The sequence below is a fragment of the Salminus brasiliensis genome, chromosome 7 (assembly GCF_030463535.1).
Source record: "Salminus brasiliensis chromosome 7, fSalBra1.hap2, whole genome shotgun sequence".
Classification (NCBI taxonomy): domain Eukaryota; kingdom Metazoa; phylum Chordata; class Actinopteri; order Characiformes; family Bryconidae; genus Salminus; species Salminus brasiliensis.
Genome location: NC_132884.1, coordinates 3,447,203 through 3,462,929, shown reverse-complemented (window position 1 = coordinate 3,462,929; position 15,727 = coordinate 3,447,203). Strand labels below are relative to the sequence as shown.

Sequence of the window (15,727 nt, the reverse complement as noted above, 5' to 3'; positions counted from 1 at the left end):
CACTTTTTAAAAATGTATTGTTGTTTATTATTAATTTGTGAATATATATATTCAGACACGATGGTTGTGTGTGTGTAAGCTCGCTGTGCAACCGTAGAGTGCGCCACATAAACAGTCTGAGGCCTACTGTCAGTCTGCGATCCTGTCTGGACTTGTGAAAGGTCATCAGTTGTTGCCCATCATTTGACCGTTCCACTCAAGCTCACATCTAGCCAAGTACAGTCAAAACGCCCGGACGTGTTCCTGTTATGCCCGTGTTGTGGAAGGCTTGGCACAGACAAATATCCCAGACTGCATTACACACCATGCTTCTGCTCCAACTGCAAAATGACTACAGCCATCACCTTTCAGTGGACTTTCTACCAGGGAGTCAAACTTGCCCAGTCAGTACTACCTCCCGAACTTGCCATACGTGGTTCGAATGATACCACGTGCCGTCAAGCAACACACGCTCAGTCCAGACTGGGCAGCATGGTAAAGCACAGCTTTGTGCACGCGCCGTCCGAATGGGTCAGTGACAGGTCTGCTTCAGCAGTCCGCAAATCTTCAACCCTAAACCCAAAAGAGGGGAATGCATAAATATTCACCCCCTTTACCCCATTCACCCATGACTGACCTAATATAACAGAGGCATGGAAGCATAGTGGGGGCATCAGTTCAACTCCTTCAGAAAACTCATTGGTGTCTTTTAATATTAAGTACCTATTTTTAGCATTCATAACCAATATCTAGTACCGTCTGCACCCATATTTTCTATGAGCCTGCACATTTCATACCAGAGCCTATTGTGCAGCACTGTATTAATGCTTACCTAATAACCTGCCCACAGTGGCGTACAGATAATGCATCAGGTGGCCGCAGGATGCGTTATTATAGGCAAGCAGAATGCACAGTGCAGAAAGGTAGGTCCAGTTGTGATTGTTTTACACATCAGAATTTAATTCTTAACTAAATTAGTACAGAATAACTTTAGAAATAATAAATATATCAGAATAACTGATCACAGGCAAACGCCAAAGACGGCAATCAAACGACAAATCCAAAAATAAATACATAAAAAAGAAAAAAAGAAAAAAAAAAAAAAAAAGGATTGTGAGGATCACAGGAACAACAGAGGACACACTCTTCGGGGCTTAAATTGACTTAACGTCCCATCACACTAAATACAGTCTGGAGGAAGTGCAGATTCAGTCGCAGGTCACCAAAACAGTCAGCATGTTCTGAGGTGGTGCTTGATGGAAAATGTCTGATTTTTATATAGATATTTGTGTCTGTCAAAAAACAAACAAACAAACAAACAAAAACCTTGTACCTCTAAAACGGCAACTTTACAGAAGAAGGAAAAAATCTTAACTTTTAATGTAAGTCGGTCTAAACCGATTTTCTTTTATTTTACATTGTCACTTTGGAGCGTTTCTTTTGGTACATATGTCAGGACATTACGAAACAACGTACAGGACAACTGCCAGATTCCCATCATGTCAAAAAGTGCAGCAAAAATGGACATACAAGGTTTTTGCGGGACAGCAGTGATGTGGATAGGTAGATAAATTAGTAAACATACTTTAAAGTGCTTAGTAAATCTTTCAGAAGTTTCACGAGACCACCTGCACATTCACACTCAGCCATTTCAGCCACTAACCACTCTCCAATCTCTCCTATAAATCACAGAAACACATCATGAAAGGGGGGAAATTAGCAGATTTGGTCATCACAAATTGCTGTAAATTTAGAGCTTTGGAGAAGCAACTGACGGTGCACAGGTGCACATGACAATTAGAAGGAAGACTCCATGAGATGCCATCTGAATATCCTTAATCTATCAGTTCTAGGATCCCCAACTACAAAAGAGCCCAATGGAGAAGGACACAGAATTCTGGATCCATGTTCTTCTTCAACTCTCACCAGTTCTACCAGCCAGCACGTTTGCTCTGAGGCGCGAGCTGGAGCAGATCTCCACACTTCAGACACTTGGAGTTGGAGTTGGCCTCCTTCTTGGGAATGTTCCAACACTGCAGGCAGCGCACCCGGTACTTCTTATACCTGTCATATGCACACAAGGGTTCTCAGTAATCATAGTAAATAGCTAATTGACTGAAATATTGATGAATTAAACAGAAAAAGGTCTGAATAATCAAACAGACTTTGGGTCCAAATGAATTAACACAGTTCCTTTGGGTTTAGTGGAGGAATACCTCGACCTGCACATCTTTCTTTGCTGTCCAGCAAATTTACTGTATCTTAGTGCTCAAGTTCTCACCTGATCCCACAGGCATTGCAGAGTGGAGTCCCATCTTCTGCATCCCTCCACAAAGGAGTCTTTCTTGTGCAGCAAGATGCACAGATCTTTTCTAAAATGGGACAAGAACCACAGCAGAACATGAACATTGCCTGATCCAAAAGCCTTAATTTGCAAATAGGCAACCATGAATGTCTTCTCATGCACTGGGAACACAAATAAAACCCATGTGCTGTGAAATGAACCAGGAGCATTTTGATAGATCTTAAATAAAGGCACTACAAATGGATGAGAGCTGCATAGAAGAACCACAATGGTTCCATAAAGAACATTTTGGCAAAAGAGGGGAGTGTGAGGAACCTTTACATTGTTAAAGAACCTTCACATTGAGGTCATTAAACCTTTAAAAGGGTTTTCACACTTGGTTCTTGGTTCTTTTCTATGGCACTGGACCTTGAATCCAGTTCCCAGTCCTGAATTTTGTTCTCACTGTAAAGTAAGGGGACAGTTAATGTAACCGATTGGCCACATAGGCCCTGTTTACACCAGATTACTCATGTGGCTAATATCTGGATTGTATCCGGATCAGATTTTATCTACATGTGTTTACACTGGGTAGTCAAATGCAGTTTAGTTAGCCAGACTGAAATCCGATCGCAATCCGATGGGGTGGAATATACAAATTCACCTGTCGCACGACTGGTGTTTCCTATGTCCTGGGAGTTTTGGTTGTTTAATGGGTCTTGGAGCGACGGAGGTGTTTACACTGCAATAAAATGTCACCTCCTGAAGTGGTTTGAGTCATCGGATTTGAACCTGGTTTAAATAAGTGTGTCTACACTTGCATTCTATGTGGATGTGTGCGCTTGATAATCATGATGACCAAGTCATGAAGTGACCAATTGCAAACATGGTCATCGTGTTACATGTTCCAAGAACTACAGAATCCAGGACTGGAAACTGGATTCAAGGTCCAGATTTGAAGCTCTCCGTTCCATGGCATCACACAAAGAGCCCTTTGTAGCACCTTTATTTTGAAGACTGTGGGAAGTCAATGTGCTCTGAATGTCAAAATCACTTTACTACAACTGAAACACTTGGAATGAATGTTTCAGTGTTAACAACTGACTAACCTTAACTGTATTTACTTCCGAGGAGAACAACATAAACAACAGGACCAGATCTATCCTTCAATAAACAGCACCTAATCCTTAATGAGAACACAATGAACCCAGATAGGTCTAGTCAACATAGACCATAGATCATGTAAGTCATGTAAAATTAGTCATGCCTTTTTTCTGAGGACTTATTTGCAAACCTTTACATTATATACACACACAAAGTACTGTGCAGGCGTTTTAATCTCCTGTGAAAATCAGAGTTAAGATCTGCTTATCTGGGCAGTAATTTCCTCAGTAAAACACTAATATTACAATAAACACTAATAACATTCCTACAGAAAGTCGTGGTGTTCCACAATGCTCATTAAAAAGCTCTCCTCGTGGAGTCTAGTATTGTTAAGAGTTCCTCCAACACCTGGTTTGGTAAATCAGTGCTAAATAGAATTGAACACATCCACGCTGTGCTGGCTGGACTGGGGGCGTCCAGGAGAAACCTGAAACCAAGCTCTCAATGTCGAGTTAGTCACAAGATCTCAGCTACTTTCTTTAAAATGATAAATTCTTATTATTTTTTACGAAAATGGATATACAAGTTTATTTATATGATCAGTATAAAGTTGCACAGCACATTGCCCAGCTTGCCTGACCTCTAGTGTGTGATTAGAGCTCCACCAGCTGGTGGAGGCTGGTACTTACTGGACAGGCTGGCTGGATCACTTTCTTCCTCTGAGCTGCTGGTGCGTTGGGAGCTCTGCAGGGATCTGGACCGGCTGCTTCTGCTCCTCCTACCACGCCTGCACACTTCACTACAGCAAGAGGGACACAATATCATATTTGGCAGAAGCACTGACACGGACTGACATGCGAAAAACATTGGAGAGACATAGTACTGCAGTGCTTATAGAGTTCCCTGTTTAATCCTATAGAGTTCTTTCCTTATAATACTGAGATCCGCTCATTAAAGAGTAGAGCTGGGGAAGTATGGTCATCTTGCTACATATTACATATATACACACACTATATGGACAAAAGTATTGGGACACCTGCTTATTCACAGTTTCTTCTGAAATCAACTGCATTTTCCTAAAATCATTTATCCTGATTTAGTAATTGTCTCCAGGGAGGCTTTCTACTAGATGTTGGAGCATTGTTGTGAAGCTTATGATTGCATTCAGTGACAAGCGAGTTAGTAAGGTCAAGATGTTGGATGATCACCAGCCCACCTCATCGTCCCCAACTCATTCCAAAAGTACCATCATAGCTTTATACCCCTCTATCCCACGCCTGGCATTAGGTATGGTGACAATAGGTTCATGTTTATCTGCTCCAGAGAGTCCTATTCTTCTGGCAGTACTTCTCTACAGTGAGCTTTGTGTGTGTGCGCATTTGCACATCTGTGTCAATAATGAGCGCAACTTCTAGTAGCTGAATGCATTCTTTAAAAGGGGTGTCCATAAACATTTGGACATAGTGTATATCTTGTGCTTTGTCAAGAGCCCAGTTTGTTATCAGAGACCTGCACTGTAAAAAGGGGGAGTTTCTTGCCTGTAGTTTGAGGTGATGAGGAGCCGACACTGGTCAGTGCTTCGGTCCAGTTCTGTGTGCATGCTGAAAGTCACTCCCTGAAGCTCTGGGTTCTGAAGATCAGGGCTGCGCTCAGGGTGAGCCTGCTTTCTGGGGGTTCGTCTACATTTGCCCCCACTAAGTGGAGTAGAAGGTGTGGCCTGGTCCTCCTCAGGCTCCTGGAGCTTCTCATTTTCCTCATCGTCCTCCAAGTTATTGTTCAAATCTGTTCTAGATATGAGGGCGCCATCTCGTTGGGGCGTCTGCGGTACATTCTGAGGCTCTGGATTTTCACAAGCACCGAAAGCAAAACACATACTGGAGTTACCATCTTTGTCGTCAACCAGAGATGATGTGAAGTCAACTGAGCTTATCTCAGGGCTTGGGCTTTGCGCAGCCTCAGAAATGGACGTAGCACAAGATGCTTCTCCTTCTTGTGTGTGGAGAGGAGACTGTAACGGCGGCTGATGGCAAGGGTCCACATTAGCTTCTGCCACACCAAGTGGTACCAGAGAGGTTTCAACCACGAGACAATACGCATTGCGTTCTTCACTCATTACACCCACACTGCTAAAGATATCTGCTGTGTTTTTAGATATAAGCTCTGCCAGATCCTCAATGTCACTTATTTTTGTGCCATCATTACTTTCATCGGCAGGCTGATTTGAAAGCAACTGGTTAGTGCTTTTATCTATAACATGTAACACAGAGCTGCAAACATCAGACTTTGCATCACGCTCAGCAGAGCTTTCTCCAGAGACCACCGTGGATCTCACTTCACAACTGTGGATCTCAGCCGGACCAGCCGAAGCCAACGAAGAGCATTCCATGATATCGGTGCGTTCGAGATCATCGGTTGTCATACTTGGTGTGCATGTGTAAAAGTCCCTGTCTTCTCCCAGTGTTGGTCCACAGTGCAGTAGCCTTTCACACTGGAGGTTTATGAGACTCATCACCTCCCACGGACTGCTGGGAGCGTGAACGTCGTTCAGCATGGAGAAGGCCCCTGTAAAGCTAGGCTGTGTTTCGGAGCCTTTCTGGGTCGATACAAGCTCCTCCTTGGAGTGAAGTCCCTCGGCTGCCATGCTGTACTGGTTTGATGGGGTAGCAAGCTTGGTGGCCTCCTGAAGAAGATACAAGATGGAATTCTCGGTTCCAGAAAGGTCTTCTAGGTCCGGGTCCTCTCGGGCACTCTGAGGGCAATGTTTGAGGTCGTCTGGAGCGTCAACTCCTGAACTCATGGTTCTTTGCCTGTTTACTGAGCGAAACAGCACCGCTTTAGTATCACAGCCATGAAGGCCATCGTTATCAATAATGATGCATAACATACCAAACATTGGCCCATATTTATAGAGCATCTCATGGTAAGAATTATCAGTTAGTGTAATTGTTTTAAAGGTCTAAACAGACTTTAGAGTCACTGCATTCTCAGTCTGAGGAGCTCAATAAACGTGGGCCAGTGTTTGTTTATGAAGCTCCAGGTAATTTTCCACAATATGAGAAGGTCTCGAGATGGGCTAAATGAGAAGGTCACGACTGACACGATGGTTTGTGAGGTTTTAAAGTCATACATATTTGAAGAAAACGATACAAAACTTTTACAAAAGCTTTCCCACAGGTTTATACACCCAGCTTACAGCAAATACCGTGGAAATATGACTGAAACTTCGTGTCATTACTTACGACATTGCTCCCTCAGGCGGTTTCCCCTCAGAAATCATTATCACAAACTCCTGTGGAGTAAAACGACGCTCTTTTAACTGGCTCGAGCTCCTTTAGCATCAGGTTGCGCGCGCACCTTCACCAGCTGTCTCGTAACCCATGCATGTTTGGCACTGATTTAACATAAACACTAAAAACGCAAACGAATTTCTGATCATAATCACTGTATGCAGTTACACACTGAACGAACATCTAACAGTACTGACATTAACCTCTTTTTTTTACATGCAATTTTTACATTTTTATTTTACAGATGATTTCAATTTGCTATATGAGCAGTTATTTAGTAGCCATTAGATTAGAACAATTTACAGATATGGACAACAATGGAATAAATCTACTTTAAAAGTGATAATAATAGAAGAAAGAGGAAAGAAGATAAATTTTTTTTATATATATATATATATATATATATAGTATTACTATTATAATAATTATTTTATTATATGTATATGTATATATATATATATATATATATATATATATATATATATATATATATATATATTTTTTTTTTTTTTTTTTTTTTTTTTTTTTTTCACCAAATGTTTCAGTTTTAAATTACTTTTAAAGTAGATTTATTGCATAGTAGATTATGACACACATTAGACGATGTATTTTTACATGTATATTATTTAAGTGGATATTGTTAGCTTGTTCGTCTAATATTATTATTATTATTATTATATAAAAAGTTCTACTGTTTTGCTAAAATATTAGTACTTCACCTGACAGAAACATTAATAACTTATTTAGTAGCCATTTGGTTCAATGTATTTAAGGGAAAACTGAGGGGGGGGGGGTATTTAAAAAAAACGTACACAGAAATGGGCAGCAATGTGATAGATCCACTTAAAAATAATTTTTCAAAATTTTCAAATAATATATGTGTGTGTGTGTGTGTGTGTGTGTGTGTGTGTGTGTGTGTGTGTGTACGTTAGCCTAAAGCTACACACATCGTTCTGATGACATCATTTTTTTCACTTTTATTTTAAAAATAATCCCTAAATAAAAATAAAAACTCCCACGTGACCAAAAACTAACACTAATAGCTCCCTTTGTAGCCAATTGAGGAGAAATTGGGGAAAATGTCACAGATATGGACAGCAAAGGGTTCAATGTCTTCCAGCTAGCTCGAAGGCAAATTTAGACCCATCACTATATATTACACACTGTCATAACCTGCAACACACAAACCCACTACACCTGCTAACCTGAAGCTACTTTTATCCAACTGCTACAAAGTATCATCTTTGAATCATCAAACGCGCTCAGCTTACCTCATAAAACCAGCCTTGTGGACTTGTCGAAAACTTCAGAACGGCCTTTTTGATTACTTTTAAGATTTAGGGGCGTCCTGGGTCACGTGATGCTGGCAAGTCAGCTGACGACATAATGCCAGGTGTAGCTGGTTTCTGACTTGACCCATTAGAGGGCACGTATTTCCAAAAGCCCCTAGAAAAATAGGCTGCCTCCTCCATTTACCACTACCTCTTACTGCCCTTGAATTGCAGTGATTTCAGTCCCTGTGGTCAATCAATGGGCTGTCCAGCCCTCCTGGTCAGGCCTTTATGTGAGTCAAGCCACGAGAAACACCAGGTTAAAGGAGGGGGGCTACACTTTATTGAACACCTTGTACAGATTCAGGGTGAAACAGGTTTATAGGTTTGTCTGCTTCCACAGTCAGTTGTGCAGCGTGTATATAGGCGTTTACAGTACAGCAGAAATGAAGGCTATGTATCAGGTTAGGTCATCCAGAGGTGGGCACAGTAACTGTGAGGTCTTTTTTATGTGGTTTATGCACTACAATGAATAAATGAAATGAAATAATGAAATATCTACAATGCATTTAGATAGATAGAGATTTGCATAAACACAAATCACTCATAATAATACTGCTCATAAAATTTCCTAACCTGACAAACAGAACTTGCTTTCCTCTACTGTTTATTAGGCCATGTGTCCGTCACCTGAGTACTGAGAACCTGTTCCTCATAGTTCCAAAGCTTCACAGTCTGGTTTTCCAAAGTTAGCTGAGGCAACAGACGCTCGGCAGACACTCAGCAGTCTATTGGAATCTGTGTTCAGCCTTATGACCATACTTAAAGGGGAATTTCACTTGTTCTTCAAACCCTCTGCATTTACTACTCATTACGATGTAAATGAAGTGGTGAAGAGTGGTTTGGTGTGAAACCTTCCGTTTTTGAGATATTCAGAGAGTCAGAAATGTTCACAGTGGTGGTGAATGGAACCAGACATCTGCAGTGCTTAATACCTGGAGAACTGAGAGTCCAGCACAGGTAACTGCTTTCCCTGCTCTTAGCTCACCTACTAAACTTTACCATTAGCAGGCAGGTGAATCAGGTGAGTTTGAGCAGGGGAAAAAACAAACAAAAAAACAACAACACTAGACTGTGCAGAAATATAGCCCACCAGGACCCCTGTTTATGACAGAAAGGCAAGTGGAAGGGTGATGTGTACCAAAATAGTCCCCTAAAAAACCCCAAATTCTTAAGTTTACCACTATTTTACCATCATGAACATTACATATAAAATCTCAGAAGTTACATGGGGTTGAGGAACGTTCTTGCACGATTTCGTACTTTTTCCACTGGACCAGGCCTTCGGTTATTCCCCATCCCCGATTCAGTTAACTGGTCATTCTGAATAGCAAATAAGATGGCTATGTGTTGACATTTCTTAACGCCCTGGTTTCAATCACCATCACTGTAAAGAAATCAAAGTTGGTAAGTTTCTCCATAAAGAACCACCGTTTTTGAATAATGTAGACATTTAGATAAAGCATTGGAACCCCCCTTCAATTTTGCTTGTGGAAAACCGACTCTAGAACAATATCTATAATAATAATAATAATAATAATAATAATAAGTAAATGATACCAGACAATACTTTCCTTTAGATTTCTTCTAGCTTCTGAAAAAAGCAATTATATATATATATATATATATATATATATATATATATATCATTGTGCATTCTATCAGCTCCACTGATCACGTAGGAGCACTGCGTAGCTCTATAATTCCAGACTGTAGCCCATCTGTTTCTCTGCATACTCTGTTAGCCTCCTTTCACCCTGTTCTTCGATAGTCAGGACCACACATAGAGCAGCTGCAATTTGGGCTAGTGTGTTAGTGTGTGTAGCGATGGTACGAGCGGATCTGACACAGCAGTGCTGCTGGAGTGTTTAAACCCCTCAGCTTCACTGCTGGACTGAGAACTGCTGTGGGCAGCATCCTGTAAGCACTGATGAAGGACTAGAGGATGCCCAAACCAACAAACTGTGAGACAACAGATGAGCTTCTGTCTCCGACTTTACATCTACAAGGTGGACCAGCTAGGCAGGAGTGTCTAATAGAGTGGACAGTGAGTGGACACAGTGTTTAAACACTCCAGCAGAACTGCTGTGTCTGATGCACACTAGTGCTGAGCATGACCCACCACCAAATACTACCTGCTCGGTGGTGGTCAGTCCTGTGGGGTCCTGACCATTAAAGAACAGGGTGAAAGGAGGCTAATAATAGAGTCTGCAGAGGAGCAGATGGACTTCGGTTTGAAATTAAAGAACTACACAGTTAAAGGTGGTGTTAATGAAGTGGCCAATCAATGTTTATATGCTTATATGAAATGAAACCCTCTAAAACTAAATGGGTGTGTGATGGTTATCTTAGATAGCCTCTAGTTTACCTTTACACACATATTAATGATTGTCCGGAAACAGAGTTGTGCGTCTGACCGCTGTGCGTAAAATGGAATGTCTCCTTCACTAAGGCTGACACTTCTGGACCTGTAGGGTTCTAGAACGGAACTCTAACTCTAGACCTTCCCAGTTAAGTCGAAGCACTCCAGCAGAGCAAAATACATCTCCCAGTTCATGCTGCAAACCCAGTCAAGAAGATTACTTTCTGTAAAGCATTAGACCCTTTCAGAGCCTTTTCTTAAGTAGACACTAGAGAGTATCCCTGACCACACATCGCTGGAAATGAGGTCAAGCGGTTCTTTCTTTTGAATCGGACAGTGCCCATTGTGGAGGCACCATCCTATGTATAGGGACTCTTTTAAAGCACTTGTGGAGAAAAAAACAACAATAAATCAGATCGAGACTTTAGTGCAGGTTCTCCACAGTGCTCTTCACACCTTTAAAAGGGGAACTCTCAGTCTTCCAGAGAAAAGACTCCTCCCACATCCGCCTTCGCCCTTGTCCTTGTCCTTGTCCTTTGCCCTCTCTTCTCAGTCCGTCCGTCTGTTCACCCGTTCGTTTCAGTGTGGTTTGGGCACATGACCGTCCACGTAGAAGTTTCGCGTGACCTTGGGAAGAGTGAGCTCGATGCCGTCCAGCTCGGGGGTCAAAATGATCTGGCAACCCAGGCGCGAGTTCTCCTGCAGCATGGGGGCCATGTCCAACATGTCGTCCTCCCTTTGGGGTTTAAGAGGGGTATATGAGTATAGCGCATGCCTAGAACGTCTGCACACAAACATAAGCAGCAACAGTAGCAGCATTGGTTCTGGGATGGTATTCAGAAAACAGCTCAAAGAAGAATACTCATGCAACCCTGTGCTTTGTGAATACCACCTCTGCTGTACAAGATGCACACAACTTTAAAATGTGCAGTTGACATACAAACCATGGTCATTCCCTCACGTGAAGACGTGGAGCTAAAATCGAGAGGGTCAGGGTGATTCTAATGGATGGATTGTTACCTTTCTTCAGGGTCTGGAAGCTTATCATAAAATTCCTCATGTACATAAACATGACACGTGGAGCACGCCAAGGACGCCTCACAGGCCCCTGAAAACATGGTACATAAAGGAGTTCATAATCCTAACAGCAAAATCTGCACACAGTGTAGGCAACACATGAAACATGAACTGTGGACTGATTTTGCATATGCTAATACTTGTAATAAACATGAATTTATGTAGTGTAGGAAAAAAAAACAAATAAAGGTTTAAGTTTTACTCAGGTATAGACCTAGAGCTCACCTTCAAGATCAATGCCATTTCTCTGCGCGAGGTACAGGACGTTGTCTCCTACTTTACCCTTCACTGGGATCTTCTGTCCAGACCGATCAATGAACACCACATTAACACTACACCAGGAGACATGTGGGGTAGAATAAGGCATACCGTTAAGCATGCATGAGGTGCACTGATTAACCATACATACATACACACTATATATATATATATAGTGCATAAGCACATTAAGATTGTGGGTGTATATATGCTCACCAGACAATACATTTATATTATACACACACACACACACACTTTTTTTTCATCCATTTGCCTTTTTAATAGCGTAGATCCTGTCAGGTGAGGATTAAACCAGTTCCAGGCCCATTTTAAGCCACTCTTTTATGGACTGAGGGCATATTTGAGCTGGGGTTTGGATGTGCCTATATCAGTCCATCCTCTGATGTTCCAAATTAAAAATAAGGATTGAGGTGGTCTGGTGGTCCATACCTCAACCTGCCTCACACATATTTGGACATATGCAACCTATAGTCATCATACTGGATTGTAGGAGTGCCAATGTTGGGTACTGCTCATGAAACATGAAGCACAGTGTTGATGGTTAGTGGAAAAATGGACCACAACAGACTGGTGCAATCCTTACCCGACAGCATTGGGGCTGTTAGTGAGGCAAGCGGACGTGCAAGCAGGGTATTAGAAAAGAAATGATGCTTGTGACCCTGTCTGGGGGCGTATCATTGGCAGGCAAAAACCTTGCATCTCCACCACTGAAGTTTTTCCACTTTGACATAACACTAAACGGGCAGTTCTGACATTGTGTCAGAATGACAGGACCAATAGAAATGCATCAAAATGACTTGGAATACATTTTTACATTGACTTTCATTAAAAGTTTAGGAGTTTTTTGTCTTTATCCTATAAAGCTACAATTTTAGAGACACAAGGTTGTTGCCTCACAGCAACCATCTGGATTATGGACATATGGACGAATATATAAACAACATAAAGTAAAGTTAGAGAGAGAGCTGAAGTGACGCACACGTCCTCGTCTGTGTCTTCCACGTTCGATGTGCCCTCCTCACTCTGATGTAGATCTGAAATAATAAGCCAGAGCGAACAGGTCGGTCAACACCACAGCAATGAATCTAACAATACCTCCTCATCTGCTTAAGTGCGGTGTCTGGACTCTTCCTGCACTCCTAGCCAAGCTCTTGTAATGAGATTTCCTCCAGACATTCTAACACACGACCAACTGAAGACCAACCTGCTGAGTAATGCCCACCATCACAGCCGGATAAAAGTAAGCTGAAATACAGGACATGTCCCAAATGTTCTTCAAAAAAAATAAAAAAATAAAAAATGGATCATTGCTGTGAGGATCTGATTGCATTCGGGTACAGAGTTTGCATGATTAGTTCTGGATCACAAACAAATAGCACTCCCATTCATTTTAAAGGTGGTGGAGGGAGCTCTAGGTCCTTCTAGACCAAGCTTGGGATTAGGCATGGTGCCTTCAGGCTCATGAGAGGCTACCCAAGACCATCCCAAATGACCGGCAGGGCTTTTCTATGGAGTGTCTGGATTCTTTGGGAAGTCTGAATGAAATCTAAACCAATGCAACAGCCAACAAACTCAACATAAAGGTACTTTTCGACACTTCCTAACACCTGCAATTATTTAAGGAGGTATAAAGTGTAACAAACAGCAACAAAAACGGACTAATTTAGAAGAAGGAGTAGAGCTGCCCTCAGCCCCTCACTAAGTCCACGTTACCGAAAGCCCAGCTTGACTTTGGTAGTCCTGAAAACACTCACTGATGGAGGTCTGCAGCTGTCGGTTGGGGGCTAAGTAAAGCTCCATGGCCCTTCTCCCTCTGGCCGGTCCCAGCACGGCTCCGCTGCACATGTTGAGCCGGTAAAACGGACAGACGGTGCAGTCCGGAGCCACTTTCCCCAGCCTCACACTCAGGGCACGGACCGCAGCGGCGGCCGCCATGATGGTGTTTTCATCACATGAGCCGCAGTAGCCAATCAGAAAAGAGAATGGAATAATGACGTAACTCCGGTCTGTAGGCTTATTTAATGAAATACGTAAAAAAAAATGCGAATAAAACTTTAAATTTATTTTGTTTTGTTTTTTTTTACCTAAAACTTCTTAATTAATTAAAGAAATAATAAAATATAATTGTCAGGCTCAGAAGGGGGCAGTAAATTAGGACTTTGAAGAACGTCTTCGTAATAAAATACTTAACAATTTTTTCTTATTTATTTTTCTTTCTTAATTTTAAACATTATAATCACTACAATTTCAACCAATAAGACTAATTTTATTAACTTATAGATTTTTTTATATTGTGTTTTTTACAGTGATCTCCAAAGTCTGATGACACCTTTCGTTTACTTAAGTTACAGTCAAAATAGCCAACCAGCCAATTTATTATAATTAAATTAAATTAAATTAAATTAAATTAAATTAAATTAAATTAAATAAAATTACATTAAATTAAAGTAAATTAAAGTAAATTAAAATGACTGTGACGAAAGGTAAGCGGTTACAGAGTCTAGAGACTCATTACACTACTGCACTGTTAGCACTTTGCAAAGGTCAGGGCACCCTTTATTGCTTGATTTCCATTAAAACCGTCTATATTATACAAATGATTTATTTGAGGAGATTAAATGTATAATAAGGCTTGTAAAGGAGAAAGGGAAAGCTTATAATAATATAAGTAACAAATGTGGGCACCCCAGCTGTGCAAGGCCTGGTAGACCACTGACCACCACCCAGCGCCACACCCATCAGATACACAGCAGTGTTTTTATATTTGAGAGAGTAACAGAGAAGTAACAAATCTACGAGAAAAAAAACGGTCTGAAAGGATGTGAAGCAGATCAAGATGTTATTACTGAGAGAAGCAGTCAGATAAATCAGTTAAACAAACTGCTGCTGACTTCAGAACTGACCACCCCAGTGTCCAGACCTCAACCTTTTGGGATTACTGGGATGTTACTGAGAAGTGGAAAATGCAACAAACTTGTGAAGGGCCTAATTATTATTATTATTATTATTATTATTATTATTATTATTATTGTCTAACCTCTACAGAAATATCTCCTGATCAATGAATAACAGATGAACAATATTTGATGGCAAATGTACTGTAAATTAACCAGTGAAAGGTGCTGTAACTTGGTACCATTATAATGCTGTATAACCTTCTAAACTCTCTGTACCCTTCCTCCTGTAGTAATAGTATAAATTCTTAGAGGAACATTCAGAAGACCTCTAAAAGTTTCTTAATAATAATAATAATAATAATAATTATAATTATAATAAAACTTGACTGATGTCTTAATGGGGCAATGTGGCCACCAGAGTGCGCAACAGGACAGTTGATGTGCATGTGAAGGGTTGAATGGAGGACTCGAGATGAACTGCTGAGGTGATTTAGTCAAATTCAGGTCCAGATGATGAGTATTTTCCCTCCTTTAATGCACATTATTGCAAGTTACAGGACAGATGCGATGATATATGGAGACCCAATCACAGCCGTGTTGTTATTAGCTACAGTAACGTCCTGCCTCAGCTGCTCAGCTGCTCAACTAACAGCCCAACTGTAAAACTCTCAGATGCAAATAACATTTGCACATAAAGCAAATACACTTTCTAATCTTGTCCAGCCATCTCCCCTGCACTCTACATCACCCTAGACCAGCGTGTCTGTGTGCTGGCTTCCTGAAAGAGGTCTTTTGTCTTCTGAAAGCCTTCCTCTGGCCTTCCTGCCTCAACTCTTAAAACTGTAAAGCGGCTCTACAATGAAAAACTGTTAATCTTGGTGTAGTAGAATAATGAGAGTTCAGTGCATGGCAGTGAGAAACTCTCAACACTGCTGTTCCTCCTTCAAAAGAACATCCAGCAGAACTGAAACAGAGCTGAGAAACGGGCCGATTCCAAAACCCCAAAACTGTTACATCACAGTCTTGGCTCATTACACCCACAATAATTACATAACCCATGCCCCCTAAAGAGAAAGGCCTAGTCAAATCTGGCAAAGTGGTAAAACATCAGGGGAATATGATGTTGT

General features: G+C 41.2%; 1 protein-coding gene across 1 annotated transcript; it reads right to left on the bottom strand.

Annotated features, from left to right (window-relative positions):
* Positions 1-8,245: 8,245 nt before the first annotated feature.
* fdx2 (ferredoxin 2) lies at positions 8,246-13,639 on the bottom strand. Its single transcript, XM_072682814.1, has 5 exons — positions 13,458-13,639; positions 12,683-12,737; positions 11,650-11,756; positions 11,368-11,455; positions 8,246-11,083 (listed from the first exon to the last, which is right to left on the bottom strand). Exons 1-5 carry the CDS (start codon positions 13,636-13,638, stop codon positions 10,927-10,929), a joined length of 588 nt encoding a protein of 195 aa, XP_072538915.1. The 5' UTR covers position 13,639; the 3' UTR covers positions 8,246-10,926.
* Between the last annotated feature and the right edge of the window lie 2,088 nt (positions 13,640-15,727).

Bases quoted from the DNA above. Each gene is read 5' to 3' on its own strand.
- fdx2 (XM_072682814.1), bottom strand. From the start codon at position 13,638: ATGGCGGCCGCCGCTGCGGTCCGTGCCCTGAGTGTGAGGCTGGGGAAA. The intron at 11,456-11,649 runs GTGAGCTCTAGG...CCATGTTTTCAG, and splicing joins AAATGGCATTGATCTTGAAG to GGGCCTGTGAGGCGTCCTTG. The intron at 11,084-11,367 runs GTAACAATCCAT...TAAACCCCAAAG, and splicing joins CTTCCAGACCCTGAAGAAAG to GGAGGACGACATGTTGGACA.